Source organism: Panicum virgatum, chromosome 5K (genome assembly GCF_016808335.1).
Source record: "Panicum virgatum strain AP13 chromosome 5K, P.virgatum_v5, whole genome shotgun sequence".
NCBI classification, from domain to species: domain Eukaryota; kingdom Viridiplantae; phylum Streptophyta; class Magnoliopsida; order Poales; family Poaceae; genus Panicum; species Panicum virgatum.
Genome location: NC_053140.1, coordinates 1126800 through 1152019, shown reverse-complemented (window position 1 = coordinate 1152019; position 25220 = coordinate 1126800). Strand labels below are relative to the sequence as shown.

General features: G+C 46.1%; 2 protein-coding genes across 3 annotated transcripts; both read left to right on the top strand.

The window, feature by feature from the left end:
• Positions 1 to 1068: 1068 nt before the first annotated feature.
• Positions 1069 to 2532, top strand: LOC120705519 (zinc finger CCCH domain-containing protein 18-like). The gene has a single exon (XM_039989903.1). It carries the CDS (start codon positions 1192 to 1194, stop codon positions 2260 to 2262), a length of 1071 nt encoding a protein of 356 aa, XP_039845837.1. The 5' UTR covers positions 1069 to 1191; the 3' UTR covers positions 2263 to 2532.
• Positions 2533 to 14563: 12031 nt separating this feature from the next.
• LOC120705518 (probable chlorophyll(ide) b reductase NYC1, chloroplastic) lies at positions 14564 to 20189 on the top strand. 2 transcript variants are annotated; one of them, XM_039989902.1, is made up of 10 exons: positions 14564 to 15828; positions 15924 to 16002; positions 16117 to 16252; positions 16488 to 16562; positions 17318 to 17513; positions 17779 to 17847; positions 17980 to 18119; positions 18267 to 18389; positions 18948 to 19140; positions 19504 to 20173. In XM_039989902.1, exons 1-10 carry the CDS (start codon positions 15817 to 15819, stop codon positions 19687 to 19689), a joined length of 1209 nt encoding a protein of 402 aa, XP_039845836.1. In that variant the 5' UTR covers positions 14564 to 15816; the 3' UTR covers positions 19690 to 20173. The 2 variants fall into 2 exon arrangements, with proteins under 2 accessions (XP_039845836.1, XP_039845835.1); XM_039989901.1 differs by having other exon boundaries at positions 14569 to 15011; positions 19504 to 20189.
• The last annotated feature ends 5031 nt before the right edge of the window (positions 20190 to 25220 follow it).

Genomic DNA, 25220 nt, shown 5'->3' with positions numbered 1-25220 from the left:
CATCCATTTGATTTCAAATGTGCTGCTTCTACGACTGCTACTGTATGCCTGGGACGAGGAGTCGTCGTAGAGGACCGATATTATAAGAAATGTTGATTTCTTAACTTTGGATCCAGAGCTGGCCGGCATTCATGGCATGGCGATCGGGCCGGCGTCCAACACTGGAGTTCCAGTGTGTGTCTGAGAGCGCATGTCCGCTACTGCTACAGGAACATGCATGGTGTGTGTATTAAATTGGATCTTACCACTACTGTAGTAAGTAAGCTCCAATGAAGTGCGCGCTCTCCATGAAAATTACAGAGCCCAAAGCATTTCTTGTTATCAGCAAGCACAGAGAGTGCACATGTGGATGGATGCATAAATTGGGAAGTTGTTGATTACTATATAGGAGTATATATATTCCCTCTATTTCAAATTATAATTCGTTTAACTTTTTAACCCTAAATTTGACCATTTGTCTTATTAAAAAATTTTGTGCAAACATAGTCAAATTCAAGTCATTCTTGAAGAACTTTTATTAATAACAAAGCAAGCCACAACAAAAGAAGTGATATTTTGCAGGATAAAATTCTGAATAAGACTAGTATTTCAAATTTGAGGCCAAAAAAATCAAACAAATTATAATTTAGAATGGAGGAGTAACTGCTAAGTGCCCAACGTTTGCATCCAGCATTCCAGCAGCAATACATGCGGACGGAGGCCGCGGGCGGGCGTCGAGACGCGACGACACTAGTCGCATCATGCAGCTCCTGTGTGTACTAGTCTGTAGGAGCATGCATGCTGCAACAGTTGAACAATACGGAGTATATGTAATGTAAATGTAACCCACTACTGTACCTCGTTGATTGAATTCGGCCACCGTGCACATCAACACATGTTGGTACGTACGGTGTGCCGGCCCCAGGAAACAAGGATGGCTCTGCATCTGCATCTGCATCTGCATCAGTAGTATCTCCACTGTTGGTGCTCCCCTCGAGCACGCGCGACCAACCAACGCCAGCTCAACAGCCCATTTGCATTTCAAAACGCCACCCCCACTCGAGCTAGCTATATATTTCATCGGTTTCACACTCGCCATCGCCACTGCCTGCTGTCGGTGCTCCTCTCCTAATACAAAGAGGCTAATACCAAGAGACAACACCGCCCGCGGCGGAGGCACCGCTGGCTCACCAGAAGCCGCTACCGCCGGCGATGGACCACGGCGGGGGAGGGAGGAGCACCAGCCGCCTCCGGGACCGCCTGGCCCGGATCTTCCGCCCGGCCTCGCTGCTCCGCTCCACCTGCAACACCACCGCCTCCGCCTGCTCATCCTCCTCCGCCGCAGTCGCCCCGGCCGGCGCGCCGTCCCCCAAGGCGCCGCCGCCGGCCTCCGCGTGCTCCTCCAGCCGCGCGCTCCTCGCCGCGGACGCCGCCGTCGGCAGGGACTCCTTCCTCGCCTCGTCCCGCCGCGACCTCGCGCCGCCGCTCGTCGCCCGTACCGAGTCATTCTCCACCGCCGTCGACCGCCTCAACCGCCGCCCAGGGGCCCCGCGGTCGCGCTTCTCCGTCGACGCGCCGCCGCTGCTGGAGACGACGACCAACGCCAGCGCCAAGGACAAGAGCCCGCGCGAGTACCGCCTCGGCGGCGGCAAGAATAATAGCAGCAGCGACAAGATGAAGATGAAGCTGCTCTCCAACCCCTACGGCTTCAGCACCTCGGACGACGACGACGCCCACAGCGACGTCTTCAGCAGCGACGCCGAGGACCTCGCCGGCCGCAGCGGGGCCACCAAGAAGCTGACAGGCGAGCCGGCGGAGACATTCTTCTGCTCCTCGCGGAGCTTCTCCTCCGACTCCTCCGAGTTCTACACCAGCAAGAAGAAGAAGACCAAGTCCCCCGCAGCCGCCTCCAGCATTTTTAGCAAGCCGCCGCCCAAACCTCCGAGGCAGCGGGGCGGCCAGCAGGCCGCCGGCACCGGCAGGCGCCACCGTCGCGCGGCGAGCAGCGCCTGCGACACGTGCGGCGTGCGGGACGGGTTCCGCCCGGTGGTGTGCGCGGCGGAGGAGCAGGTGCGCAAGGGCTTCGCGGTGGTGAAGCGGTCGCGGGACCCCTACGCGGACTTCCGGTCCTCCATGGTGGAGATGATCGTGGGGCGGCAGCTCTTCGGCGCGCCGGACATGGAGCGCCTGCTGCGCTCCTACCTCTCCCTCAACGCGCCGCGACACCACCCCGTCATCCTCCAGGCATTCTCCGACATCTGGGTCGTCGTCCACGGGGGCTAGCGCCTAGCTAGCTAACCTGCAGTGCAGTCTCCTCCTCCTCATCATCAATAATCTGCTTCTGCTTCTTGGTTAATCATATATATCACGCATGCCGATCGCGGATAAATGTAGAAGCAGCTCTATCTATAACGTGTTGACTAAGCTTTACTTTGCTGTGTGATCTGCTACTGTTCACGTATGTACGTGATTAATCTAAGGAGGAGGCTATCTTAAATTCTTGATGTATTTGGTTGACGATTTTGATCTGGATTTAGTAGATGTTGACAGCTTCTTTGTACTGTGATGCGGTCCTGGTGCCGTGTGTAGGATCTGAAAGTGACCAGGTAGCTTCAGATTTGGAAGTGGGTTTGGATTGACTGACCACCGAGAGTCTGAGCTAGCAGCAGCGTCATGGTTTTGTTTGGTAGCTAGTAGTGCCTAACTACTAGCTAGTGCCGTGCCTGTACCTGACTGACTACCTGTGGTACCTGCGTTTGATTTTCCTTCGGGGACAATCATTTGGACTTTTTTATTTCAAAAGAAAACAATCATTTGGACTTTTAGAGATGATGATGACAACGCGACACATTGACACAATGTACTACTCGAGCTTGTGTCACATTTGTGTCGGCAACTGTTGGTCGCGAGTAGCTGATGAGGGGGGCTTGTCATCAATTGAAATTTGAAAACTGGCCGGACCAATCGGTCCTGTCAAGCAACACTAGTAGCTGTTATGCACGAAACTTTTATATATGCGTCACAAGGGCCATTACAAATTGTTCTCCATTCAAAAATTACACCTCTCCAAGCATGCACTGACAGTTAACAAAGAATACTACTGCACTTTTAGCTGGACAAGTAATGTAAGGTCAAGTTCAGCATATGCTGACAGTGGCTACCTGTCAAAAGGGAACGAAAATCTGCGGCAAACCCATACAAAAGGTCAAGTTCAGTTTCAGAGTACATACAAGTGCATGCATTCCGCTGCTGAAAAACGAGACATGCTGCCAAACAACCAACGACGACCCATATAAAATGTTCCAAGAGCCATATGCAGCCAGTCACATGCTGATAAGAATTTCAAACAATTCAGTAAAGGCGGTCGCTATAAATTCTCCGGCGAGCATTCTCCTGCGTACGTACACAATGCAAGCCTCCTCAAAAGACTCGAATTAAATTTGGGCCGTGGCTGCTAGCTGCTCACACGAGGCCGAGGGGAAAAAGAATGGAAGATAGCAGTGGAGTATGCCTTTCTCCTCTCTACGACCACATTAGTTACTAGCTGACTTGGGATTTGGGCCCTTTGCTGCTTGTTGCCTAGCTGGCTGGCGACTTTTCACCCCTGCCCTATCAGATCAGCACTCAGCAGCAGGTCCAATTCAAATCAGCATTCACAAGCAAAGGTGGTACTAGATTAGATGCGCCCTCAAAAGTCAAATCACAAGCAAAGGTGCTCCTAGATACGAGTAGCTAGCGGTACGTTGGTATAACCTTGGAAGCAGGAGCCTAGCTTGCCTTTCTCCAGCAAGTTAGAATAGTGCGTCCATGGAAATGGAAAGGCTTCCTCTACTCATGCATGATGAGCCTATAGAATATACAGTAGCAGCAGAAGGGTGGTAGTGGAGTCTGCAATTGAAGTTTGAAAAAAAGCTAAGGTTGACAGAGCGCGCCTTGGCGCATTCTCCAAACCATGCAAATGGAAGCGTCTTGTTTCCTCGAGGGAGCAGGTTGGGATTAGGTTTGTGGGGGCAGTGCTTCCACTAAAGAAATGGTACGTACTATAGTGCCATCACTGAACTTAAGCCTTGTTGGTTTCTTGTTAGAAGCAGAGGTTGGGATTAGGATATTTGATTGGTGTCCACAATCCGCCACAAGCATAGTAATTTCGCCACGCTACAGTGCCAGAGGTGAGCGCGGAGAAAACGAGCGCCACAGCCTGTGGCGAGCCTGTTAGTATTGATCTCCACCATTTTGGCCCAATGGACCAAATGGACCTTGACTCGCGCCCTGATCGGGGGCGCCCAGCCCATGGAAGGCTGGTGGGCCCCTGTCGCGCAGCCCCATAAAAGGGAGATGAGAACTAGCGGCACAAAGGACGAGGTTCACTGCTGCAGTCTTGGTTCCCACATCAAATCCTAGACCGATCGAGAGGGAGGGCTGAGAGCGACGGGAAGTGCCACCGGCTTGCCGTCGCCACTGCACCGCTGCACGACTACGCCATCACTACGCCGGCTTCCCTGCACAGCGACGTCCCCGTCCGCGACGACATCGCCACCTCGCCGCCCTGCGTCGCCAACCCCCCTTGACAAGGACGCTATGGCAGGTGGCTAGTGTAACAGCAAGGTATTTCTCACGATTAGTAAAGTCTTCCCACTGATCTACTGCTAGATGATCCAAAAGTATATCTAACATTGGTATCAAGAGCCTCGATCAAGTGTGTAGATTGAGATGGGATGGATCCGAGCTCGGATTGAAAGAATAAATCGATCTCGAATCGAAAAAGAAAAGAGCAGAAGGTATTCGGTTCAATGAAACCCCAACCCTAGAACAGACAAAGAAAGGGCGGATTGGGGCAGGGTGCTACCTGGTTATCCCCCACCGTCATCAGCCACCGCAGCGGGCTTCCGCTCCGCCGCAGATGCAAGCATCGGCCGAACTGCGAGCTCGTGACGGGAGAGCAACGCCGCGGGTTTCGCCTGCGCGCGGGCTCGGGCGCGACCACAAAGCCGCTCGACGGCGGCGCACTCGCGCCAAGACGAGTGCGCGCGCCGGCGAGTGGCCCCGAGGCGGCGCCGAGGGACCCCCGAGGCGGCGCCGCCTTCTCCTTTCCCGGCGAGCTCCGCCGCTCAGTAGCCGTCGTCGGTTCAAGGAAAAAGAAAAGGGGAGAAGGGGAAAAGAAAAGAGACCGGACCGAGCGCGGGGATCGCACGGCCATGGCGCCGACGGCTGGACCGAGGAGGCTTGGTGGCGCGTCGCCGCCGCCAGCCGGGACCGGGAAGGAGAGGGCAAAATGCCCTAGGGTTTGGGAGGAGAGGCGCCGGCCGCCAGCGATTTTGTTCCGCCGAAATCTGCGCTCGGCCGTTGGATGAAATCTGACGGATGCAGGCGGTCGGGCCGTCGGGCCAAATCTCGGCCCAGGCGGGTGCCGAGCGCGGGCCGATTTCGCGGCCCAGGCCCAGGTTGCGGCTTGGGTCACGGGAACGCGCCACGCGAGCAGGCCTGGGGCCTTTTTCAACAACGGGCCGAGAGCACAGTAAAGAAAGAAAATCAGTTTCATCTTTTTTATAAGCTTTTCTTTATAGAATTTTGTACCGTTTTGATTATCTATTCAATTTTGAACCAATGAGATAAATTGTTTAGAGAGAAAATGAGTACAAAGTAATGTTTCTAAAAGAAAAGAAAAGTTTTCCGCTGACATAAAAGAAAGGAAAAGATTCTGCTGTTATACTGTTGCTATCTTTCAATTAAGTCGGAACCAACGAGAAGATTTAATTGGAAGAATAGTCTAAATGTCTTAAATGAGACTTTCCATGTGGGTAAAAGACAGAAAAGCTTCCACTATTTAAAGTCAAAGTTGAGTTTTGGCATTTTTATGCCATTTGAAGTCTCAAAGTTGAGCATCATTGGGATCATAAAGATAATTCTCGAGGAAGAGAAATTTAAAGTTAATTTTGATATTGTTATTTTCTGACCAACGTTGATGATAACAATATTATAATTTTTATGAGTCAAAGTTTAAAGTATCTAGCAATATTTTGCATCAAAGTGATTTTTTTTGAATAGATAAAGAACTGCTATCAAACTAGAGAAATATATTTTCCTAGTATTGTGCTGCAATAAAGTTGATTATCCTCTAATTAAATTCGAACCAACGGGAGAATTTAATTCTGAGTAGCAAATATATGGTTTTAAAGTTTATTGAGTTTTTCATATGTTAATTCCGTTTCTGCCCAACGGTGATATGGAATTAATGTAAAAAATTATTCTATTTCTGCCCAACGGTGATATAGAATAGAACTTAAAGTTTTAATTGTTGTCTGTTCAGACAAAGATTTGCATGTAGTCCTTCTTGAAGGGACAAAAGAAAATGAACGGAGTACTTGCGACTCATAAAGAAAGAAGGTCGTCACAAGATAAAGTGTATTCTCTTTAAAATCTTGAAAAGAAAAGTACTTATGGATATTGATCCAAGGAAAAGAAGATAGAGCAATAAGAGATTGTTTTGAGATATATCTATTACCTACTCTCTATCAAGTAGAATTCATTTTGAGTTCATTCAAAATTGTGATAAGTACATACATGTTTAATTTGACCAACGTCGGATTAAGCATGTGTCATGGAATATTCAGATTTATTTCTGAATATTTATATGAGCCAATCCTGACATTTATGTCTGAAAAAAGTATGAAATAATACCCGCATGATGAGGTAAAGTTGGCATAGTGCTAATCCTGCATGGCGGGAGAAAGTTGTGATGACTCATGTGCTAGTTTATCCCACACTGGGAGAAAAGTTTGGAGTAGCTTTGCTATTCTAGAATTGATCGGACACTTCTATTGTGTCACAGTGATTAAGCACTCAATGAGTTTAAGAAGAATGAAAAGTTACATATGAACCTCAAGATAAGAAAGATATACGAGCGTGACTTGCTAAAGTACTGGTAATAAAGAACTATGTTGAGTTCGTGAAGTGAAATGAGGAAAAAGTACTACCATATTGAATAAAGGACTCTATTGAGTTATCAAAGTAAAATGAATAAAAAGTACTCCGAAGTAACAAATTACTTGATTCTGCATGTCGAAATCATGTGGATGAAGTAAGTAATAAAAGTTTCATCATTCACAAAAGTTGTGAATAGTTTTCGAAATTGTGGCAGAAAAGTTCATGCCACATTTCGAGGGGGAGAAATGTGAGACAGTTAGAAAGATACTCCCCTGCAATGTGCATTGAAAAGCAAGAGATGATCAGAGGAAGTACAACGGCCACTATACTGATACCCCTATGTAAAGAAATAGATAAATTCTCAGCATTCATGCTGGACGATGCTCAAAGATAGTAAGAAGGTGCTTACAGAGCACATATAAAGTTTTTAAATAGATGAAACCCAAACAAAGAGATTTACTGATACGCCATCTTTACAAAAGATGGCAAAATTTGGGGGAGCATGGTATGTAGAGACCTAAGCCTTGAAGAGAAGTAGAAATGCGTGTCCACTTCGATGATTCAGGAGCAATAAGTTTCTCATACTTGTTGATGTTGCATACAACACCTGTTGTTAGCTTTTCAAAGAAGATGAATAATGTAAAGAAGGGTCTTGTTATGCAAGAGCCTATAGAGTCTATTGCCTTTTGGCAAAGAGCAACAACAGCCCTATATAGAAAACAATGTACCAAGAAAAGAAATGGAGGTTGATTCCACCTCATTTGAAGAAGTCACGAGAATTCTATGGGCTAAGTCCGTGGAAAAGGAAAATAATTCCTAAAAGAGTCACCACAGTAGGTTGTAATGGTCCTACAAAGAGAAATGTGACTCTAGAGGGAATGGTGAAAGATATAACGCAAGGCTTGTGACAAAAGTTTCACACAAAGTGAATACATATTTACATGACACTACTTGACGTTTTGTCATGGAAAGAAAGAATATATGAGATACCACAAGAAGAAACCCATTTAAAGCCTTGAGATGGTGGTATCTAAAGTTGATAGAAATAGTAAGAAAAAATTTGGGTTTAAAGAGATTGAGGAGGACAATAGTTTTTAAGGAAAGTTTTAAAAGAAAGTTAAAGAATGAGAAATTTTATTTCCACAACTTAAAGATAACACCCTACCCACTAGTGGTGGTGTTAATATGCTATTTCAGATAAAGAATTCTTGTCCTCAAGTTTTTTATCTCGGTGGTTGGTTTTCGTTCTAAGAATTGAAACTCATTGAGATAAAAAAGAAAGGGGTATTATGGTTACAACAAAGGCATACTTAGAAAAGATTATAAAGAAATGAAGTATGCGAATGAGTAAACATACGCCTGTTCCTATCATCAAGGGTAATAGTTTTGGGAACCTTAGTGTTACAGGAACCAATGTGAAACAGAAATAGTCCCATATGCTTCAGCTGTTAGAAGCTTTATAAGCGCGCAAGTAAAGAACTTACCCTGACATAGTTTTGTGTATCCGGGTTCTTTTGGCAAAAGTTCAATCCAGATATAGATCACTGGAATGAAATTGAGAATGTCGGCCTCATTCTAAGTTGGAAAGAACAAGTACTCTCAAAAGGTTGTGAGTACAAAAGTAGAACTTGTGAAATGTGTAGCGAAATCCACAATTGTCGCTAACTTTCACATTTGGAGGTTTTGTGTGGAAAAGCTCCAAAACAAAGCAATTAAGATCAATGTGATGCAAAGATATAGTATAGCATGATACGAGGCCGAGGGACAGGCAAAATGGTTAAGGGAACCTGTACCCGGAGTTAATAATGGCTGACAGCAGTGATAACCATTAAAAGTAGTTTGCTCCTCTGACAACGAGTCAACTGTGGTGCCAAACACGTTGACACAAAGTTATACGTTGTAAAGGAGAAAGTCCGGAATCATGATTGAAATACATTGTGAGTTCAAATGATAGCCAAAGTGTTTGCGGATCCGCTTATTAAAGGCTTGCCGCCCAGTGTGTACAGAGAAAACACATAGTCGACATGGGTTTATGGTATAGCCTATGTTTTCCGGACAATAAAGGGCCCAAAGTTAAAAGATCTGTTTCAGAACAGAGACGTGTATTGTAGCTGCTGAATCTATCGGCAACTGACCGTGACGATGAAGCTGCTCTATGCATTAATCTGTGATGAAATATGAAAAGGAAAAAAGATATATATAAAGATATAAAGTTGAAAGAACAAGATGAGATCAAGGGGGAGAATGTTAGTATTGATCTCCACCATTTGGGCCCAACGGACCAAATGGACCTTGACTCGCGCCCTGATCGGGGGCGCCCAGCCCATAGAAGGCTGGTGGGCCCCTGTCGCGTAGCCCCATAAAAGAGAGATGAGGACTAGCGGCACAAAGGATGAGGTTCACTGCTGCAGTCTTGGTTCCCACCTCAAACCCTAGACCGATCGAGTGGGAGGGCTGAGAGCGACGGGAAGTGCCACCGGCTTGACGTCGCCACTGCACCGCTGCACAACTACGCCATCACTACGCCGGCTTCCCTGCACAGCGACGTCCCCGTCCGCGACGTCATCGCCACCTCGCCGCCCTGCGTTGCCAACCCCCCTTGACAAGGACGCTATGGCAGGTGGCTAGTGTAACAGCAAGGTATTTCTCACGATTAGTAAAGTCTTCCCACTAATCTACTGCTAGATGATCCAAAAGTATATCTAACAGAGCCACGCCGTGGCGTGGCGGAGTGTGGTCTCGATCCAAGCACCCCCTAAATGCATGCAGTTAGAGGTATGTATACACTGTAGGAAAGAAAGAAATCTTGTTTAGTGTATATAATATGCCCCATAAAGCAAGCTAACTGTAGCTAATTTATTTGGTGGTTAGTGGTCTCTCACTTGTAGTAAGTCAAGCAAAAAGGCTGTTGGTCTTTGACCTGGATGGACGTGTCGCGCGGCCGGAGCAGTGCTTGGTTTGGATCCACATATCGCCTCGCCGCCGTAGCACAAAGTCTGCTGGGTGGACGCATGCATGCATCCATCATTCTCGTGCATGCATGGATGTGCCGTCGTCCACCACCACCTTCCGCTGTCGGAGGAAAAGCGGCCGCCGGATCGGAGGTTGCTTGGAGAAACAGTGGCTCCATCACCCGTGGACCGGCGGTCGCTAGCTTCTCGCCTCGGGCGCGGTCTCCGTGCACGCGCTTTGGTTGTTTGTTCTATCATCATGCACGCATGATGATGCGCCACAAACTCTCGCTCTGGCCGATGCCCGAACTGAAAGGTCACCTCTCTATCGGTATCGGTGTGTGCATCAGTGCATGTGCATGGCTTTCGACTACTGTTTGTAGTAGTAGGCGTCAACAGCCATGGCCGCCATGGCTGATGGCTGGGCTGTACATGCATGCAGTTCTGCCTGCCCGGCCGGTCTCGTGCTCCTGCTACGTGCTGTCATGTTTGGAGGAAATAGTAGCCGTCCCTGTCCCCTGTGCTGCTTGCATCTGTACGTATTGCTACGTTCGTGAGATCGGTCGACAGGGCAGCAGCGAGCAGCAGCGGAGGCAGGAAAGGAACAGTGCAGAGCTAGGAGGCAGCAAACCGCAGTAATTGCGGAGGTGGTGGGGCCGAAAGCGAATGAGGTTGCAGGATTCAGGAAGCTGCTGTGCTGCGCGGGCTGCGATGCATGCACCACCATCGATCTCTGCTGGGTCCCGTCGTGTCTGTGTCTGTCTGCATGCGCTGGAAACGCAGGCAGGCAGCGGAGGACGAGGAGGAGGGGAGGGGCTCGATCGATCGATCGATCGGCTAGCTAGTACAGTAGGCTACCGGCGCTAGACGCCATCCGGGAGTCCGGGATCCCGTCGCTGCGGCGGCGCCAGGCACAGGTAGGCAGGGCAGTCAGCGACGGCGCGGGCAGGCGATACGGCCGGCGCCCGGCGGTGGTCTGCAGTCTGCTGTACCGGAATGCATGCATGCGCAAAGGCAAAGCCTGCCGCGGAGCGATCGACCGTCGACGGCGTTGCTGCTGCTTTGGCTTGCGCCGGGCCGGCCGAGAAAGCGTGGGATGGGATGGTGCTCGCGTGCCGGGCCGTGTGGACAGCCTGCTGCTGGCTGGGCCAGTTTAGTCGAGGCGGCAGCAGCCCCGACCTCGCGACACTGACACGAGCGTGTTTCAACTCGAAGCGCTTCGAAATTGAGCATAGATAGATGCTTACGAATTGCTGTCAGATTTACCAGCTTCTTATTAAGTAGGAGTAGGAGTAGGAGTAGGAGTAGAACAACTGCAAATGAACCAACTTATTACTCGCAGTGGGATTAGCATGGACTTGGTACTGTACTTGACAGTAGCAGTGTGCGTTCGAAAAAAGAACTCCACGGGACCACCCCAGCCCCAGGGAAACAAAAAGGAAGAGCTAGCTGGAAAACGAACAAGGGCGCCCATTCCATTTCCGCCGGCCGGACCACGGATCGAGCGAATGCATGCTCCCATTCTGCCGCGCCTGCTGCAAGCCAAGCAACTCGGATGGAGCGCGAGCCGAGGCGCCTTGAATTTGCATTTGCTCTGGGGCTAGCTCATCGTCATCGGGCGCCGCGCGCGTCACGGGCCGACGGACGGACGCAGATGTCTCCCGGGGCTCCCGCTTCCCTACCGCTGCCTCGTCGTCTCGTTCTCTCCTCGGCGCGCTCTCGCTGCTGTTCTGCCGGCAGCAGGCGCACTAGCTCCCCCGCAGACACACGGCCGCTGCAGGCTGCAGCGCAGGCGAGGGGGGAACAAGTGGGTGTGGGCTCCAGCTGCCAGAAGCCAGATATACGGGCCGGCGAGGCTCCTATATAACTTCTGAAAAAAATTAATCTATATATCTATAAAACTCATTAGACCTAAATTAGCTTCAATATTTTGAAAAAATAATTCAATATGTAAAAATAGTAGATTCAACATTTTTTACATACTATTTCAACATCTAAAAAAATAGATTCAACAAATTAAAATCTAGATCAATATTTTTTTTCCCATCCATCTTCTCTGACGCTGCCGGCGGGGAGCGGCGACGTGCGGCGCGGCAGCAGTGGCAGCGCCGCAGCGGCAGCATGCAGCGGCGGCGCAGCATGCAACAGCACGGCCGCGTAGCAGCAACATGCAGCCGCCCGGCAGCGCAGCAGCAGCATGCAGCGGCGGCGGCAGCACATGTTGAGAAGGGGGCAGGAGGAGGAAGAAGATAAGATTGTGAAGATTTAATGAATGAGATGATTTACATGAATCTCAAACACTGGAAGATGGAGAAGAAAAAATCTTTTGAAAAATGTACAGGATTTCCGGGCGACTAGGCCCACAGAGCCTAGCCTTTGTCGTCCTTCCAGATGGGCTCTGGAAGTGGGCTCGTCTCGTGGCCCATCACTGGAAAACCCAATAACGATCCATATATATAGAGAGAGAGAGGCCGTGTGCCCGAGTCCGCTACGGTACGAGTACGACCGAGAGAAAGGGGAAAAAAAAGAAGTTGGAAGGAAGGAAGAATGTTCGGTTGGCACGTCTGGGAAACAGATAGATAGCGGTTGAGTGCACGCAGTAGTATCCTGCGACACACCTGGGCTTTTCCGTGGATGAGTATGACGGGGGGAGTTCCGTGCACGCGTTTCCTCTGGCCAGGTCCAGGTGCCTGTTTGTCTTTGTTACGGACTGGACACAAGATTAAAGAATTCACCAAACATTAATCCAAATCTGGCCGAGTCGTTACTGCTATGCTATGTGTTAGAGATTTTGCTGGATATAAATATCGGCCCGAGGGATCTGCCTCTGATATTTTATATCTATATAGGAACACAAACAAAGAAAGGTCAATGCCGGTAAAAAAAAAAGTGGTGCCGTCGCGATTGAAGCTGAGATATAGGAGCACGTACGGAGTACTCCCTCCGTTCCAAATTACAGTTGGTTTGACTTTTACAATTTTAAATTTGACCACACGTTTTATTTAAAAATTTATGCAAAATGTCACTTCTTTTGTTGTGGCATGTTTTATTAACAAAAGGTCTTTCAGAATGACTTAAATTTGACTATGTTTGCACAAATTTTTTTTTGAATAAGACAAGTGATCAAACTTGGAGTCAAAAAAGTCAAACAAACTACCATTTGAAACGGAGAGAGTAGATATTTATTCTCTTTTTCGAGGATGCCGAGATATTTTGCGGGCCGTGACAAGAAGCAAATATCCTATCCACTGGCGCAACTTGCCGCAATTCGCTTGGTGGGCCGGCACAGCTGCTGCTCTTTGGATGAGAGGACCCATCTCCATTCTGTGGGACAAGGACCCACCACCGGCCGCCAGCGGCTGCCCCTGCGCGCTGGCCCCGCCCCACCGCGCGTGCTAGCTACCTGCTCCGCTGCTGCTGCATGCATGCTTTGCACCGCCGCTGCTTGCTCCGCTTGCGCAGTCGCTGCTGCTGCCTGCCTGCGCTGCTTGCGCCGCCGGTGCTGCTGCCCTGCCGCCTCCCGGGCGCCCGAGAAGAAGCTTGTCCGGTCATCATTCAACAAATCGAATTTAGCATTTCAACATTTCGCACTTCCAATTTCAATATTTCATCAGTTCGATATTATGATCATCAAATGTTGAACTGTTTTAATAAAAATATTGAATTAATTATGTCAACATGTTAAACATATTTGCAAAATTTATATATAATAATTAGATCTAATTGATTTTAAAAATAGATGACTTATTTATCTTCCACCGTATGTATATAGGAAGGCTCCGGAGAGGGGGGCCCGGGCGGCCGTAAAGCAAAGGTCGGCCACGTGGCGTCTATCCGCCACGGGATGAGGTTGCTCCAGCGTGTGGCCACCTCGTTGCTTGCCTTTTGCCTGCGTCCTCCAGACTCTTGCATTTCCAGCGTTTTTTTCCTGTGTCAAAATCGAACGTATGGCAATTGGCAAGGGGCACTCTCTCGTCTCGTGCTGGCGTGCAGACTCTGCGATCTTTTTCAGGCTCAAACATGGTACGACAACGATTACTACTCGCATCGTTATCTCCCAAGTTTTGAACGTGACCCCTGAGGCCTCCTGTGATAATAATTTCATGAAACTAGCCAACTTTACTCTGCTAGTTCGAGTTACTCGACCTCGATTGTAATCATGTTAGAGCAACTCCAGTAGGGCTAATAAATAGGCTGTCATATTCATATTTGCTCGGTGAGTATAAAAAATTGATCTCCAGCAGGCCTTTCAAATAAACTGCCATTTTGATAGGCCTTCTAAATTTCTCCCCCCACACCCTAATTTTGTGGCCCTCTATTTAGGCTGCCAACTATGGGGCATCTATAGGAGCCCAATATACTCGGCCTGCTCTTAGTATTTGAGTGGAGGCACATATTTGAGTGAGTAAAATTTAGAAGTGGACTTCTAAATAGATATTTACTTACCCAAATTTAAAAGTTCTATTGGAGTTGCTCTTAGTATGCTTTCTCAAAATAAAGATAAAGAAAAATCCACGCCTCACTCCTCCACCGCTGTCAATGTGTGGCATGCTGCTAGTCTAACGGTGTGTTTGGTACCTGTAATTTTCATAGCAACTGCTGTGAGGGAAAAAATTGTTCATTGTTTTTATTTGTTAAAAACATATTAGGGTCCTTTCTGCAAAAATGCCCTGCTGATTATTTATTTATTCACTGTTAAAGTGCCCGGCACGCGCCCCTCCGAAAAATCATTGGACACAAACACAAACACGCCAAAAGGTGAGGAGCGCACGCAACGAGTGAGCAGGCGGAGCCCAGCGAGACGGGCGGGAGAGATCGCCGAATCCTTATCCACCTCGCCGCGCCATGGCCGCCGCCGCCGCCGCCGTCCACCTCTCCACCCACGCCCGCCTCCGCCTCCGCCGCTCGCCGGCCGACCCGCCCTCCACCTCCTCCCGCCGCCCGACCCTCCTGCGCTGCCGCGCGTTCAAGCAGGAGCCCGACGGGGGCAGCAGCGGCACCGACCCGACCGAGGCGCGGAAGCGCAGGAAGAAGGGGCCGCTGTACAAGCTCAAGGCCGCGATCCAGGGGCTCGCGGGCTCCCGCTCGGCCGCCGCGGAGGCGTACGGGGGAGAGTACCAGCGCGCCGTCGAGAAGGCGGAGGAGATCTTCTTCTCGGTGAGGCACCGAGCTCCATTCATTCACGATAAACCCTCTCGCCCTTGGCCGACGCAGTACACGTACATGTACTGTTAGTTTCTGCATCTGTTTGGTGGTTTGAACACCCGATGGATGATCGGCTAGTTGAATGCCCGTGGCCAAGTTCGCTTCCTTAGCTTGTGCCTGAACTGCACATGTGCCCCTCCCTCCCCAACAGTTGCTAAAAGTGAGCTCGAATCTGGTCCGTATCCTGGTTACTACCTGACTACAGGGTGTTCGATGATTGACTCTGATTCACAACTATTGGTGGCTCCAATGTCCAATCCATGTTTAATACACCAGCTCCTTGCAAAGGCAGGGATGGAGGCCTACACCACTCTAGTGTTGGCTCTATAGCATGTTTTAAACTTGAAGGGCATACACTGCACGATTGCACATGTGGAGGGCGCCCCTTTCCAGATTAGTTTCTTTTTTTTCCCTCACAAGCCACAGGCCTATATTGGAGATTGAATTCTACACGGATTTCCGTATCCTTCATTCCTTCTCACCAGAAATGGTATGCAACTCAAAGGTGCACTCGTTAGAATATTCTAACCATGTAGGAGTACTATGAATGCAATGAAATGACAGGTGTTTGCTGATTCAAACCAAAGTTCCTTCGGAGTATCAAATTGTGGCAGCATGAGCAAGCAGTGGTTTAATTTGTTATATGTTGCTACTTCTAGAGTGCATGCATTGTGCCTAATCACTTCTTAGCCTGTCAAACAGTCCAGAATCCAGACATATGATTCATTCTTGCAATGGGCCCTGTTGATCACGAGTCATGTTGTATACGGTATACCAGCAATAGAGATCACAATTCTGTTAGGCCCTATTTTTCTTCTGCAACAGGGTGTCCTCTATGTTCGCTTATTTCCTTCACCATTTCAGGTTACTACTCAGCTAGGAAAATATGTTATCACTATGATGAGCAGTGGTGTTGTACTCGGGGTTGGATTTCAGCTATCAGGTTTGTTAGACTCCTGCATGCCTGCATTGCCTTTGCTTTATACATTACACCTCTGTTTTCATTTTGTGTATCTTTTCTGAACTTCCGTTTACTTAGTCAGACTATTCTTTTTAGGTGGAGACAGCCAAATGAATGAACTAATTTGGTACAGCTGGCTTGGTGGGGTGATTATCGGTACAATGATAGGTACAAACAGTGTCCTAGAGGAACACTGCAAAGCTGGACCTCGCAATGTCGTCATAACTGGAAGGTAGCTTATTTGCATCCTTATTTCAACATGCCTTCTGATTATTTTGCTAGGAAGTAATATGCAGTGTGTTCATTTCACTTATCTCTTGACTTGACTTGTAAATGTTTTCTTTTTTATTGGAAATTGTTGTGTAGCTTATTCTAAATAAAAACAATGTCTCTCAGAAACAGAAAACTGTCAAAGCTACTGTAATATTTGGTGGTTTAACACTGACATTGTTTTTTGAATTCTCCAGCACAAGAGGGTTAGGAAAAGCACTTGCTCGTGAGTTTCTTCTTTCAGGAGACCGTGTTGTTATTACGTCACGAAGGTGATTTTCATGATCGTGGTGCTTAAACTTTAGTCTAGTTCTATAAATATGCATTTACATATTTCTTAGGGAAAAGTCCAATTTTCACCCTCGAACTATCGCAAAAGTCTGATTTTCAACCTTCAACTACAAAACCGGACAACATAGGCCATCCAACTGTCAAAACCGGACAAATTTGATCCTTGGAGTGGTTTTGAAGGTGGTTTTGCATTTTCTAAAAAAATTAAATAAATCTAATTAGATCTAAAAAATCAAAACTAATTCACTTTAAGTCAGAAAAATATGAAACTAGTACCAAACTTTTTCTAAAAATGTAACCTATCTATTATTGCTCCATTTCAATCTTAGTTATTAAAAATAATAGGCATAACTGTAAGCAACCAAATATTATGAATATAAAAAAATTAGATCTGAATAGCTCACAAGTCATGTGACAATAGATAGGTTATATTTTTAGAAAACTTTTGATAGCCATTTCATAATTTTTTGACTTAAAATGAATTACTTATAAATTTTTTAGTGTAAAATTGAATATTTTTAATTCTCACAAATTGGAAAACCACATTCAAAACCGCCCCAGGGGCCAAATTTGCCCGGTTTTGACAGTTGGATGGCCTATGTTGTCCGGTTTCGTAGTTGAAGGTTGAAAATCGGACTTTTGCGATTGTTGGAGGGTGTAAACCGGACTTTTCCCTATTTCTTATGGTGTATTATGCTTTGTCCTAGTTTTAAATATTTTCTTTTTGTGAAGACAGTCCTGAATCAGTTCTTCAGACTATCAAAGAACTTGAAGAGAACATTCAGGAGGGCTTATCAGTAGCCAAAAAGAAAGAAAGGAAAACTTTATCTCATGCCAAGGTTGTCGGTACAGCTTGTGATGTCTGTAAACCTGAAGATGTGAAGAAGTTAGTGAATTTTGCTATTAATGAGCTTGGCTCAGTTGACATTTGGGTAGGTGATTCTTTACAGTTCCGTAGCTTAAATCTATATCTTATTTGGCCTACCTTTTGTATTTATTAAACTGAATGGCTAGTCCAAAACTTGATTGTGCATGGCTATTGAGTTTCCTTTCTTTATATCAGTTGTGAAACATACTTTTTATATGATGAACATAAGATAAATTCTGTGGTCCCCACTTTTCGTGTTCCTGTATGGTGCTATGGTTAGACCAAAGAATAATATATATTTACTGATTCTTCTTCAATCTTATGTACAGATCAATAATGCGGGCACAAATAAAGGTTTTAGGCCACTGGTAACTTTTTCTGATGATGACATTACTCAGGTCTGTTTATTGTTATATTCTGTTGCCTTCTACTATGATGTTGCATGTATCATTGATCAGCAGACTTGGTGTAACCATGATGTCTTATTTCCTTCTTTTTAATTTGTTCTGATCTACTTCATGCTGTTACAGATCGTCTCAACAAACCTAGTTGGGTCTTTGCTGTGCACCAGAGAAGCCATAAATGTCATGCAATACCAAGACAAGGGAGGCCATATATTCAACATGGATGGAGCAGGTTCCGGAGGATCAAGTACACCACTTACAGCTGTGTAAGGACCTTAATTTTCTAATACTCCGTTGCCTCGGTATAGCCTAATACTGTAATGTTGTGCTAATTTTTTCTTGTTGGCCAATACTGTTGTGTTGGAATTCCTTGTGTGCTGGAGCTAAATCTGACGCTGAACCCAAAATTGTAGCTATGGTTCTACTAAATGTGGACTGAGACAGTTCCAATCATCACTTCTGAAGGAAAGCAGAAGATCGAAAGTTGGAGTGCACACTGCCTCTCCTGGTATGGTCCTCACAGACCTCCTTTTGAGGTAACTTCTCCATACTCATACAATTTTAAGTTACTCACATATCAGCTATCATGATATGACTTATAAGTTATAAAGCTCACTATGAACTCTGTATATATTAATTTGTCTGATAAGTACTTATATTGCATTTGACATGGCGAAGTGTTCAAGATGTCTAAAGTGCAGAGTTTTGTGTAACAATTGCAAAACAAGGCTTGATTTAGGTGCTTCCTTGCATACATACACAACATATTAAACACGAAGTTGTGTAGATACTGCTGAGATTACCTTATCACAGATTCCATGGTTAGGTGCTGTAAAATAAACTATTCTATAACTAGATTAATTCACTGTTTCTGTGTATGTACAATTAATTGATGAGGTAAGTTTGAGCTGTGATATTCATAATTAACTTAATAGTAGAAAGATCAAACATGGCCTTATTAATTACCACTTGTCTACTTGGCAAAATGTGCGTTACTTATTTGCCACTCTTCAAATAAGATCTGATCGACCCTCCTATTGTTGTCTGCCGGGATCACGTTTACTCTTCTTCACTGATTACCTGTTTCTTTGCAGTGGTTCATCCCTCAGAAATAAACAGATGTTCAATTTAATATGCGAGCTTCCAGAAACAGTAGCTAGGACATTGGTTCCAAGGATGAGAGTTGTAAAAGGAAGTGGAAAGGCAATCAACTACTTGACACCACCAAGGATCTTGCTGGCCTTGGTTACTGCATGGGTTCGAAGGGGGCGGTGGTTTGATGACGAGGTATACAGATATACTTATTTCATACTACTTAACATACACTTAGATTTATCTTTAATTCAATAGTGTCATCGTTCACCCATTGTATTTACTTGGAAAATTGGGACTCAGAACATTTGGTTGTTGTGCTTCTTAGATTTACATTTCTGAGGCAACAACTGAGCTAAATGTCTACAGAAAGAATGTTTGGTCTTTCTTTCCATTGGATTTACATTTTTTTTTGTTTCAGTCCTTTCTGGTTGTCATTTGCACATGTTATAGTTTTGGTGTTTTTTATTCTCTTTTGCTGAATCTGGCAGTATTCAAATTTATATTTTTGCTGTTATTATGCTCTGATTTATATGATCAATCATTTATCCATTACAGGGAAGAGCAGTATATGCAGCCGAGGCTGATAGAATTCGCAACTGGGCTGAAAGCCGAGCACGGTTCTCTGTCACTGATGCCATGGAGATGTACACGGAAAACACATGGGTTTCCGTATTCTCGCTCTCTGTGGTCTGTGCATTCATAATTCTTTCCAGCTCAGGTGGACCTCTTCCAGGCACATGATCCCCAAAGTTGCCAACCTAGATACTCCATTTATTTTCACCAAAGGTGTTCTACTATCGGAAAGGATACGACACAACACTTGTGATTTGTGAATGGGGAGGAAGATGAACCCACAAATGTAGATAGGTGCAAGGGAGATCAGCAGCTGCTTCCTCTCACCATTTAAGGCTTGGCTAACCATGTGCTCAGAAAAAGGGTAAATAGAATTTGTTTTGTGGGCATTCCCACTTCTATAAGCTAGCCTGTGACCTGTGACTTTTAAGAACATGTATGAGAAAGAGCACCAGCAGAGTCTTCTTACCTGGTGTACATGCTTATAGTCATGATAATTATTGTAACTCTCTGGGCCACTTGTTCCCTTGGCACTAAAGTATCTATAACTTGGGTCATATGGGTCGGAACTCAGAATCATGAGATGTCAGGTTTGTATGCACTTTTAGGTTGCCATGGGAACTACAACTATAAGAAAAGCTTATAAATTAAAGGTAGGCTTGCAGTGACTCGAATCTTTGCACTATGGTTTGTGAGTTGATAAAGAATTGCTGCAGTTTACAACTGCAGGGGGAGGTAGCACAGCGAGTAACACTATATTTATAGAGAATCTGCAGACATATATCTGGTAAAGTGTATAGTAGTACACTGCGGGTTGGAGTGGGAATGTGGGATGCTATGCATAGATTGTGTGCCATGTATGCATGATGTCTTGGCAACTCCCCTAAAAGGAAAAGGGGAAACGGGTTCTTCTTTCCAAGTTGATAAGATCAGGCACTTTGAAGTTGGGTGTCAATTTCTTTGCTTTCCCCGAGCACTAGCTCTCTCTCAAGTTCCAACTGTTGGAGGTTGGAAGTTTGGAACCTTCCCAGTACTTGCCTGCATAGCCGCCCAACTTGTCCAATCTGCTCAATTCCATATGACAGCTCCCCAAACCTGACGACCTTCATAACCTCCAACAAAGACCACAGTGGAGTATTAACTCTGATCGAGTAACACGCATTCAGAATTTCAGATTATTGTCTCAGCAAGTTGCGAGAGTAAACATATGCACAGGACATACTAATTTCTGTCAACAACTCAATGCAGACGCACACACCACTGGAGGGTAAACTTGCGGTTGGTTTCCTTTGATTTCCACATCCAGCAACACAAAGAGTTTGACTCTGCTGCCGGCTTTTGGCGGCGATTTAGATATTTCCTTGATCGGGCTGCGATTGCAGCTAGCTCACGAAACAGTGGTACCTACCGCCAATTTGTTTCTCTCCTCTAGAAGAAGACGCGTAGGAGGCCGGGCTGCATATATACTATTACATCCCTTATGTTTTGGATAAAAAAGGCCTTTCAGGCTTCAATTTGGCTATCATGTACTCCTAGAGTCCTAGTAGAGATGCCACTAGTTAGTTTATTCCGACAAGAATAAGAGCGAGCTGGGACTAGTCGTTATCTTGAGCACTGGCTGCCACTACGCACTACTACTTGCCAATCCTTAGGTCTATAGTGAAGCAAACGGCAAACCAGGCGACCAAACAACAGTGCCCACCAGGGTGTGAGTGCTCCCAAGATTGAAGGGGATAGTTCTCGGACCACAGGCGCTGCAAGTTGGAGGGTTCTCTCTTTTATTCATATATATATATATATATATATATATATATATATATATATATATATATATATATATATATATATATATATATATATATATATATATATATATAGTGAGGTTGAGGATAGGAACGGAGTAGCCATTGTCAGTGCTGTGTGGAGCCTGCAGCAAAATATCAGCGGAGAACATACATACAAGGATGTGCCTGTAACACCTCAGCTGTTAATCAATTATAATTAAGATTAAGCACAATCATTAGTTACAAATCTATGCGACAAAACTTCACAAAATCAAAGTTTGGGTCTCAGCCCAGCCGGACCGGTCTGACCGGTCCGGGCAACCGGTCTGACCGGTTGAAACGATTTCAACTGTTTTGGGCCCCACAACATTTAAATCACTCTTTCTCTCTCCCTCATCAGTTTACCCGTTCTCCCTTAGATCTCTCACTCCATCCCCGAGCTCCTTCTCACCCAAACCCTAAACTCCTCAAATCCTTCTCTTCCACTTGATTCCAAGGCCAAAGAAGGATCAAACCGGCGTGGGGAGCTTCTTCTCCACGATTCCCTCCCTGGGGAGCTGTGGATCCAAGTTCTTCGCGGGGGAAGGACTCATCCAAAGTATTTTAGCTAGGGATGGATCGATCTCCTTCTCTAGGCGATTTTAAACGATTCTCTCTGGTCAAACACCTCCAGTAGCACCCCTGAACTAGTTTCTAGAAGAGTTTTAGAATTTGTGGGCGGGTTTCACCGCGACATGGATTTGAGCTTCTGGCCTGGGTAGGACCGGTCTGACTGGTCGGAGGGATCGGTCTGACCGGTAGCAGATTTGGATTATATGGGACCGGTCTGACCGGTCGGGTGGACCGGTCTGACTGGTATGGCAGTGGCTGAGAGGGTTCAATAAGTGGGAGTTAGTGCAATTAGTTAGAAATTATTTTGGCTATTGGTTACCTATTATTTTAATAAATCATGCATGCATTTCTCATGTCATACGCATGTGCATACGTGTAGCGGCTGCAGCGGAGGAGGTGGTATACGAGGTGGTTGCGGAGCCACACGAGCCGCAGGGGCAAGCCCCGCAGCAGGAGATTCGTGAGGAGTTGGCCCAAGGCCCAACTGACCCCGGTGCTGAGCAGCAGACTCAAGGCAAGCCCCGGTGCATAACCTATTAATTTAAATTATGATACCTATATATGATCTATTACTTGTGCATTAAGTTTTAGGAGTTGTTTGGAACCCTAGTTACATGATCCCTAAGTTTCCTTGAGTTATACTAGTATGTGTAGGACGATAGCTTTGCCATGCTAATAGGATTCGGTAGAAGACGAGTAATTTCTTGTTACTCGCGAGACATAGGGAGCATTTATCTTCAGTACATAATTATTAAATTCATAATGTACGGGAGGGAACATTGAAGGCCGGACGGGGAATGTGTAGCTCTGTCTGTGTCGATTAAGGACCGTTCCATTGTCGGCTGTGCTGATAAGGGATTGAACTGTGCTAACCGCATGCCATTGCCGGGAGTAGGAGGTAGTTGAAACCGGTAAACCGAGTACTGCATTGCTTTGAAATTACAGAACTTCTACCCACCCCTTAGGGCGAGTCGAGTGGCCGCGGAGAATTGGGATGCATGAGTTTACTTTTTGTGGTCTCTTGTAGGGCTCGGCTGACTATATGCAGGTGGGGCGGTTCTGTAGTTCGAGGCGGGAAGGGGAATTGTTAGCTCGTATAGTCCGACGGGGCAAGTACGTGCCGTGTTGGTTAGGTCCACCTTGCAAGGTTAAATCGAATCGATTCGTCGTGTCTCGCGGTTATGAGAGCCTTGATCTCTTGGTCACATCATAGAAAGGAAGTGGAAAAAAATGAGATGGGATGCAATGAGGGTTGATGTTATTTAACTAATGGTTGCTTACTTTGATTGTTGTAAATTTGCAAATCATAGATGGCTAGTAAACTTAGTGATATAAATGGGAGCTAAAACTTGGAAGATAAGGACTCACTTCTAGCGTTTTTCTGTAAAACCAACCACCAGCAAAAAATCCTTGTGTGTCTATATATGTGGGCTAAGTATACCCACTGGTCGGGTAAGTCTTGCTGAGTATTAGTTGCTCAGGGTTTGCTGCCACCAATTTTTATTACAGGGCACCCGGACGTTGACTTCTACCCCTGCTGTGTTAAATTTATCCGCTGTGATTCAGAAGCGTGGCAAGCGGTGGATCGAGACTCTTAGGTTAGAGTTTTGGCGGGTTGCACCCTGGAGGGCAGAGCGTGCTGCCCTCTGTTTTGCTTAGACCGGTCTGACCGGTCATGGGACTGGTCTGACCGGTAGGCTTGGGCAAGTCATGTGTGACCGGTCTGACCGGTGAGGTGTACCGGTCTGACCGGTTGTATAGAAATTGAACCATAGTAGTTAATGTAGTTGTAGGATCTTTTTCATTTGAGTAGGGTTACCCTACTGTAAAGTTTGTAAATTATTTAATTTATAGAAATTTATGTAAACTATGGGTGTATTTGAACTCAGTTTGTAAAACTCTTGTATACCGGTTTGTCGCCTCTTTATATTTTTAAGTAATTGTCGTGCTTGTACCATCAGTGCCCGTCTTCGTGTGGGACTACCGGTGTGTTTCAATCGGACCGTAGATTGAGAAAAAACTGTCAAATTAAACCATTAAGCTAATGCGCCCGATGTGTTGAAATGACGACCATTGTACTTAATTTAATTTAGAGTTTTAATTTGACGGTTCCGTCACAACAGTGCCTATCTGAATCGATGGATGTATCCAGCGTTCCAATCACATAACGTGACAGAAACACCTGGACAGTCTAACGTGAGCATCATATCGAAAGCTGAAGCTGCTGAAGAAAGAGGGGGGATCCGAACAACAAGCCATGCATGCCACGCCTTATCAGCAATAAACCTTCAAATTCAGTAGTACGTTATCAAGGATGATATGTACTATATGGCAGGGGTTAAAGTTTCTTTAAAAAGGTTGTATGATCCCGAATACATACAGTATATATATATATATGCTAGCTGATGCTGCGATGATGAAAGTGACAGATGAGAAAATGTACCCCAATGGTTAATTAATTAGCGGATCGGGATGGGTAGGGTGGGGATGGCGGCATGTGGCCGCGTGGGGGCACAAGCATCAGCGAAAGCGCCACCACCACCACCACACACGTCCACACACACATCGTCCAACAGGCGCGTGTACGAAAATGTGGCTCTGTTTTCCCTTTTGGCTCTTTGGGAGATGCACCACCCTACACTACTTGCTTGTGGTTTGCCACGGCGGCCCAAGCTATCTAATAACCATGCCATATTCAGGAAAGAGCACATCAGCTCAGCTCTCCTTTAGTTCGCTCCCTTTTTCTTTTCTTCTTTTTTTCATCAAGTACTATAGCTTAGTAACTCATATAATATATAAGCTGATTCTAAAAAAAATATAATATATAAGCTGCTAGTCTAGTATATATATTTTTCTTGAAAAAGACGAGGGATGGCCTCCATACCATACGTTAGCAGTTGTTGTTGGTTACCTGCAGGACTGTGCATGCCTCGAAGCCGTAGCTTGTTTGGTTGGGCGTCGATCCAAAGTGGGCAACAAGTTCTTGCATGTGTGCCCAGCACAGCACACGATCGACCGGCCGCGGCGTTGGCCAATCTTGCAAGGCATGCAAACGAAACGCGGTCACCTGCCGATGGATTAAAATTGTGTGAGCAGAGCATATACATATACAAAAATCAAAATTCCAAAAAAAATTTCCGGCACCTGCATGGAGACTTAAAATCTAGACGAAATAAAAAACGCATTGCGACTGCTGTCTGTAAATGGCGAGACGAATCTAATGAACCTAATTAGGCTGTAATTAGATGCTAAATTGCTACAGTAAATAACCTCTAATGACGGATTAATTAGGGTCATTAGATT